At 47.6% G+C, this 7,931-nt stretch overlaps 1 protein-coding gene across 2 annotated transcripts; it reads left to right on the plus strand.

The window, feature by feature from the left end:
- Positions 1-6,410, plus strand: LOC308234760 (serum amyloid A-2 protein-like). Of its 2 annotated transcripts, none has more exons than XM_080643071.1 (4): positions 1-97; positions 731-822; positions 3,306-3,444; positions 3,871-4,172. In XM_080643071.1, exons 2-4 carry the CDS (start codon positions 732-734, stop codon positions 4,031-4,033), a joined length of 393 nt encoding a protein of 130 aa, XP_080499197.1. In that variant the 5' UTR covers positions 1-97; position 731; the 3' UTR covers positions 4,034-4,172. The 2 variants fall into 2 exon arrangements, with proteins under 2 accessions (XP_080499197.1, XP_080499196.1); XM_080643070.1 differs by lacking the exon at positions 3,871-4,172 and adding an exon at positions 4,496-6,410 and having other exon boundaries at positions 49-97.
- Positions 6,411-7,931: the final 1,521 nt, after the last annotated feature.

The following is a 7,931-nucleotide window of genomic DNA, read 5'->3' on the forward strand; positions in this document are numbered from 1 at the left end:
GCAAAGCATCAGTATATATAGCACCAGGCACAGCTCCCAGGCAGCAGCACAGGCAGCTCAGCTTCAGCAGGGGTGTCAGCAGGAGCAAGCAGCCAAGGTGAGGTGCTAGAACTTTCCAACACTTTTCCTCTTTGGGGGTTCTTTTCTCCACCAGCTTTCTTGTGCTGCACCACAGCTCTCTGCATCTTTTCTTAATCTACTATTCTGACAATTAGATTTCACCAGATGGGAATACTTTTGGGGTAGAGATTTTGTCATATGCTTCTTCTGTGTGAGGTAGTGATGGGTAGAACACACATCCTACCGATATTTATAGATTAACTCATCTCACGTGACAGAAGGGTATATCGGACACAAATTTGCAAATGTCTTTAGGGGAAGGTCTGTACAGTTGGATTTTAGGGCTGACAGGGATGACTGAAATGGAAATTGGTTTATACAAAAGCCCATTGCAGTCTCTCATACAAGAAATCACTGGGATTCCAGTGAGACACAGATAAATGGAGAACTAGGTCCTCTGGAATCCTATCTGTCTGTCTAACTAAGTATATCAGCTATCTATACACACACACATATATATATACACACACATAAAAATATTCTCGACATATATTTATATATATATATATATAATTGTGTTGGGTTTATCTTTGGAATACAAGAAATACATTATCCCCTGAAAAAAAATTAAACGTATTATTCCTGGTATGTCTCCTTCACTGTGCAACAGGATGAAGCTTTCCATGATCATCATTTTCTGCTCCCTCGTCCTGGGCGTCAGCAGCCAAAGATGGTTAAATTTCCCCAAGGAAGCTGTTCAAGGTAAGAGCCAGAGGCTGTAGGGGCTGCATCTGGCTTCCCCCAAGACTTAAGTGAGCAGAGGCCACATCATCACTGGGCAAAGGCCACAGTGAGTAGAAAAGAATCACTATTTTCATGATAGGACTTCCTCAGACTTTTATTTAAATTGAAATATATTTAATATACATCATTATATCGATTTGAGGTATATAACATGTTCTTGATGCATTTATATATTGTAATATGATTGCCTTTGTAGAGATAATTAGCACCTCAATCACATTACATAATTATCCTTCCATTTTAGTTGGAATAATTAAGATCTAGTTTCTTAGCAAGTTTTATGATTATATGCAATATCGTCTATATTCACTATACTGTGCATTAGATCTCTAGGGCTTATTCTAGTTGTACATAAGTTTGTGTCCTTAAAGAACATCTGTTCTTTGCCCCCAACTCCAGGCTTTTCTGGGTAGCTTTGCATCCTTCTATGGGGACCCCAGGTCTGAGTCTACATAAAGTCTAAGCCCCAAATTTCATCACAAGTGTGGAAGAGATTAAGACTCAGGGGGTCATGTTCCCTAAATACAAATGGGGCTCTACGGCCCCCTAGTGGGAACTCAGGAACAGCTCATTTCTATATCTCAGGTAGCCATGAAGCTGGTGAATCAAACTTATAGGGTGTGTTCCCACACCCCACCCACTTACAAATTACAACCAAGGTTAGATGAGCTGTTAACACCTGCTAGGCACTGTTATAGGAGATTTCCATGTATGAATGGACACGTTTTCATCCTCAGGAATTAATCCTATCCTGCAATGTAGGTAGCATCACCACTCGATAGAGAAACTGAAGCACCAAGAGAATAAGATACCTAACATCGTCCCAAGGCAGAGCAGGACTTAGCCCAGGTCGTCAAGCTCCGCAGACCTTGCTATTAACACAGTAGACTGCCCCCCCGGACAAGACTGCACGTGGAAGAGTGAGGGATTTGTTTACACATATTCTGTTCTTTATCTGAGCAAATGGCAAATAGTGGGGATGGGGTGTGTTTGGAAGGCAACTCTGTAGAGCTGCTCTCCCCACCATTAATTGCCTGATGGTGATTCTGCTGGGGCTGAGACCTGGCCAGAAACCGATGGCAAGAGCTATACACCCATGGTAAAGTGGCAAGAAGGTGTTTATTTCACAGAATTATTCTGCTGTTATTTCTCTGTGATTGTCTCTGTTTACAATGTTAGGACAGCCACCATGAGAATCACTGGGTTCTGGGGTGCTTTATGAAATGCAGACACCTGGGTGCGCACACCCCTCGGTAAATTACAATTTCTGGGCAGAGCCTGAAATCCAGCCTTTTCTGAGCACCCCAGCTGACGCTGTGCACACTAAAGGCTGAGCACAAACCCCTCCAGGTTTGCTGCCCGTGAGTGACAAAATGTATTGGGCACTTGTGAAATACTTATTATGCAAGTCTGGACTCCAAGAATGTGTTTAAATGAGTAACTCAGAGTAAAAATGTTGTACCTCTCAACAAAGCTATCTTTCTGAACACCAAAAAAAAAAAAAAAAAAAAAAAAGAAATGCATAAGATGAAGATAACTTACCTCATGGAGGTGTTACATAAGCTATAAATTCAACTGTGCATTACATTTCACGATTTTCTATTCAGCTAATTTTTAAAAATCATTGCCTTTTATTCTAGCTTGATCAGATTCCTTCCATCCATAACTCTCTGACCTTCATCTCAGTTTAGTTCCTTTGTTTTTTGCCCCCTCCCCCCCTGCCGCCCGCCCACCTTCCTATGGACCAGAGAAGTGATGGTATATTAAACACCTACAATGTTCTCAACATTATACAGGATTTTCTCAGTTCTTCTGGAAGAGGCAGTACTTGCCCATTTTATTGGGAGGACACTGGCCTTTAGAGCTGGTGGGTCAGTTGCCCTTGTTCTACACCTATTAACCCATTTTTTTTTAAGCTCTCATAAGGAACACAGCACTTTTATTGCCTGGATTGAACTCTCACAGTTGTTGAGGTGCCAAATGTGCCCAGATGTTCAGATGTACTCGGGACGAGTTGTCCTCCCTTTGCCCACAGGGATGAGTGTCTCCCGTTGACTAGGTTGGGAGCACTGTGCTTCTGAACCTCCCTCAGAATCACCTTTGTTCTCACACCTGTCAGGGGGTTCCCTGCATCTGTCCAGGTGGAGGTTCCAAACACCCCTTCAGGACCATCCCACCTCTCCTTTGCACGCATCACACAGCCAAAACAAAGTGGCAGCAGGTATTAGAACAGGGTCAAACAGAATAAAACTTGTACTAAGTGTGATTCTAATAACATTGACCCAGAAACTAAAAAGAAAAAAAATATTTATCTCAAAACAGTATAATCTCCAAGGCTTTAGTCAAACGCTGAAATTATATAATCAGTAGAAGGAAATGTTTTATTCTTCTATTATGCCAAGATGTGATTGTCTTCATCTCACATTTTCCTTCCTTCCCAGGGATTAAAGACATGTGGAGAGCCTACTCGGACATGGGAAAAGCCAATTTCAAAGACTCAGACAAATACTTCCACGCCCGGGGGAACTATGACGCTGCCCAAAGGGGACCTGGCGGTGCCTGGGCTGCTAAAGTGATCAGGTAACCTGGCTCCTGGGGATGCAGGATGGGTGAGCAGAGCTTGGCTGACTTTGGGGATGTGGAGGGTGGAGGCCCTAGAGAAGGACCCTGTCGGAGCTGTGGGCTCCTCCTCATGTTCTTCCTTCCACCTTCTCCATCCCTGCCCAGCGCAGGGCCTGGGGGGCCAGCAGAGCCAGAGAATGGCTTGTGGGCCTGTCCCCCAAAAGAGAAACTGAGGGCCAAGGGCTGATTCTCACTCTCCCCTCCGGTGCTGTTCTCCCAGTGGGAGGGGGTCACCCCGGGCCTGAGTGGGCTGTGCCCAGGCAGGGTCAGTGCTTAGCCTCTTTCCAGGCTCCTCTCAGAGTCATTTATCCGCTGGAAAGGGGAGGGTGGGGCTGTTTCTCCTCAGCCCCTGGTTCACCTCCTACCTGCCCTCCTCCATTCCAGTGATTTCAGGGAGGCTTATCCAAGACTCACTGACCGTATTAACCATGGAGATAGCGGCCATGGATTGGCAGACTCAATGGCTGACCAGGAAGCCAATGAATGGGGCCGGAGTGGCAAAAACCCCAATCGCTTCAGACCTCCCGGCCTGCCTGACAACTACTGAGCTCCTTCACTCTGCTCTCAGGAGACGGGGCTGTGAGCCCCCTAAGGGCAGGGACCCCGAGTCATTGAGTTCCACATCCTCAGATGCTGACAGAGGGCACACATATCTGTGTAATAAATGCTCAAGAGTTTGAATGTTGAAAACTTTGTGTTATTCTTTAGTAGAAGGACTGCCCATTCGGTACCAAGGGGTGTGGATGGACACCCACATGAAGGCAGAGCCTATGCCTGTGTGTGTGTCTAGGGGACACAATCTCAGTGTCACACAGGGCAGATGCCCTGCATCAAGCCTTCCCCTAACCAGAGTAGCTCAGTCCAGAACCCTCTAGTTTATCAACTTTGGCTAGTGGCACCCAGAAAACTTTTTCTGCCATCTAGTGTGCACACACTGTGTTTGTTATCCCTTAGAAATCAATCTCCAGTTACTAGTTAGTGTATTTTTACATTAACCCTCCTTCCTCAGGTTCCTGGCTGCTTCCTCTCTCCTGACTGAAAAAGGGGTCTCCAAATGCCAGGCCTTCCACGAGGACTCCCCCAGCAACACAGACTCAGTGCTGATGCCTCCCACCATTTCTCTCCTGGGTCATGCTGAGGCCTCTCCGATTATTTTGTCGCTCTTCCCAGGCATCCCTGTGTCCTGACCCTTGCTCTGCTTCCAAGCCTGGTCCCTCAGTGGCCCCTCTCCAGTTGTCTCTGGGACCCTAATCCCAGGAGTCTGGCAAGTGATATCTTGGCCTCTGCAATGCCAGCTCCTACCCTGATGACATCTGCAGAAGTCCCTTTCATTCTCCCTTAGGAACGGCTCTCATATTAATTTATCGCACCGTCACTCGCACTGTCTTTGAATTCAGATTCACATATCAATTCTGCTCCTGGAAGAGCCTTCTGGGTAGCCCATGCACCACCTCCTGGGGCAGTTTCTGGTTCCCTCAGCCCTTCACTCACACCTGTTAAATCATCCTCACCCTATCCCCTCAGAGGTAGCTGTTCATGGCTAGACCAGTGAATTTCTTAAGTGTGGGCCACTGCCTCGCTTCATTTGCTATAGGGACAGACTGGGGAGCAACGCAGGGCAAGAGCAAGGCCAACATGAGGACGTATTATAGAGCCAGCCACGAGTAAAGCTTCAGAGCTGGAGCTCATCCTACCGGGACCTTCTGAGGGACAGAGTAGAAAGTGACCCAGCACTATCCCCAGGAGTGAAATACAAGCACCTATCAACTGGCTTCCATCGCCATGGTCAGGGGTGGGCCCTCGAACGTTCACTTGCTTACATTTCGTTGCTGTGCACGTGTGAGTGCCCAGTGAGTTTCCCTGCGGTGTGATGTACAGAGTCACGGAGCAGACTGAAAGCCAGGTGCTGCCAGGCTGCACCTGCATGAGAAGGGTCAAGGCCGCGTGGAACTCCCCACTGTAGCTGTGGCTGGAAACGCCAAGGGGCCAGAGGGTCTGAAGGGGTGCATAGCCTCCTCTGATACACATACCCTGTGCCTTTCTAAAGCCTGCGGAATAGCACACGCCTCCCCAAGGTGTGGACACGGTACATCCTCTCAGGAATGAAGGGACTGATGGAATCTCAGGCTGAGAATAAAAGAAGAGGAAACTGCACTGGTCAGCCAAGAGGGGAGAGAGGCAGGCACCTCTGGGAAAAACAGAGAAATGTAAATACCATGGATTTGTGAAATGAACCAGCCTTGAACCCTGTGACCCCACACAGACAGAGCCACCTCAGAGGACCCTGACCTGAGCCCAGTGCCATGTGAGGCATAGGAAATGCTATGGGGCTAAGGCAGGGTTAGGGACATTGTGGCATTCCTGGCAGCAAGGTTACACCTGCTACACACCACATAATATTTGGCTTAAAATAACTTCTTTTTGTTTTCTTACCAAAAAAAAAAAAAAGTAGTTTCCTAGAAGCTGGGGTAAAATGATGACCATATAATGCGGGGATTCAAGGACAATATGAGCCACAAGGTCGCCAGTGGAGATAAGTTCTGATAATAATGACCAGCAAAGTTTTTGTGAGCTAGGGGTTGGCCCCAAACTTCAAAGCTGAGCTCTGGTAGGCCGGGCTGCACTGCCTGGTCTGGGCTGAAAGTCTGATTAGTGTCGTCTCCTCTAATCCCAAACTCCATCTCCAATCCCCAGAGCGTGAAGGCCATGCCACTGAGCACCTACGAGCCTGGGAGGAGGGAACCAGACAACAGAGCTGGTGTCTGACCCAGTGGAGCCCAGTTCCCAGGCACACCTCACAGAAAGCCATTTCTCCAAAATTATTCAGGTCTAAATAAACTGAGAACAGGACAAGCTGGGTAACTGTTCCACATCACTGCCTTTAGTTAATTAAGGCTAAATTGCTGGGGAAAATACAGAAGCTTAAAGAAATACAGAAATTGGTTTCACGTAACTGTTTGTGGTGAGTAATCCCCCTGCCAGGGGCCTGGGCTCTGCACTGTCTCTCAGATTCCTGCCAGGTTCCTGCCCTACCAGACTTCAGACTGAACCCTGCTGCTCAGAGGGGGTCAGGGACCAGAAGCTTCAGCACCACCTGGGTCCTGTCAGAAATGCAATGTCTCAGGCTCCACCTCCCTCAGGTCCCCTGAGGCAGCCAGGACCACTTGCAGAGCATGTGGGCAACCGTGCAAAGCAAAAACGTGGGACCTTTGTTCACTAATTCTTAAAAATTCCAAAATGGTGAAATCAGGGCATTCAGCCAAGCTCAGGGCTCCGCTAAGCAGAGGCTCTGCATGCGCATGCACAGGCCTCAGGCCGTGAAACAGGCAGTTCACTGGGAAAAGCTCCACAGCCAGGGGCTGAGAGCACTGAGACTGTGTCACCAGAGCCAGGCGTTGCCTCCAAATAGCAGGTGTAAATATGCCTAGATCACCAGGGGAATATAGTAACTGAATACTCATCCATCTGGAATGATGTATTCCTGGGCAAAACAGCAACCACAATCTGGGAAAATCTCCGTCTTCAGGACAGAGCTGTGTCGGTTAGTATTTGTCTTAGCCTCTGGAAGAACTACCAAGTGGGAATTTTCCGGGCCTCACTTGCGTTCTGTATTTGATCCACAGACCAGGGCTGTGTGGAAACCCCAGGCTCCTCATCTCAGCACGGCAGCTCTGTGTTGTAAGTCTGTGTTGTTATTCAGGAGGTTCCTGAATCCAGATTTCTTCTACCTGAAAGGGTGGGAAAAGCTGCTTGTGGCTCTGACCTCACTCTGAAAGCAGAGGGGAGACACCGAGAGCTTCTGATCAAGGCTGTGCCTCTAGAGGACAAGGATTTTGCCAGTGGATCTCCTGTTCACTTCCTGACACCAAGACAAGCACTCTTGCTCGGGGGGCCCTGGTTTACCTATCAAGAAGGATAACTCTACATCTAAATCCAAGAGCAATGTGAGGTGGGAGGCAGTTGAGGCAGATTGTTAGTTCCTAGACCTATAGGTTCCAGGTCTGGGCACTATCCCTTTTTAGCAAGCTGCTGTGGTGATTCTGATGTAGTAGCTTTGTCCATCAGCTGACTAAATGATACCTAAGGTTGCTTACATTTCCATGTGCTGAGACGGAGAGGCGGTGGTGGGAAGGCAGTGTTCAGAAGTGTAAAAAGGTCTTAGGAGACTGCTGCAGCTGCCTAGGCAAGAAGTAATGGGAATGTGGGTGGTGGCAAGAGAACGGAAAAGTATCACCACATAGAATTGAGAGGGTTTACCTAGTAATTGGCAGTGTTAGAAGAAAAAAAATCAACTGAGATGTGGGCCAGGACATCTTTTTTAGGGGAAGAGACCAGAAAGGGTTTTTATCATGCAGATTGCCTCTTCTTTCTGTGGGGGGTGGAGAGGGCCCACAGTGCAGATTTTCTCCTTGGTGTTAACCAGAAAATTCCAGACTAGTTGATTA

The sequence above is a fragment of the Plecotus auritus genome (assembly GCF_963455305.1).
Source record: "Plecotus auritus genome assembly, chromosome: 9".
In the NCBI taxonomy this organism is placed as follows: Eukaryota; Metazoa; Chordata; class Mammalia; order Chiroptera; family Vespertilionidae; genus Plecotus; species Plecotus auritus.

Excerpts from the sequence above, each read along its gene's own strand:
- LOC308234760 (XM_080643070.1), top strand. The coding sequence starts at position 732 with ATGAAGCTTTCCATGATCATCATTTTCTGCTCCCTCGTCCTGGGCGTC. Across the intron at positions 823-3,305 it reads CCCCAAGGAAGCTGTTCAAG|GGATTAAAGACATGTGGAGA; the intron begins GTAAGAGCCAGA and ends CTTCCTTCCCAG. Across the intron at positions 3,445-4,495 it reads TGGGCTGCTAAAGTGATCAG|GTTCCTGGCTGCTTCCTCTC; the intron begins GTAACCTGGCTC and ends CTCCTTCCTCAG.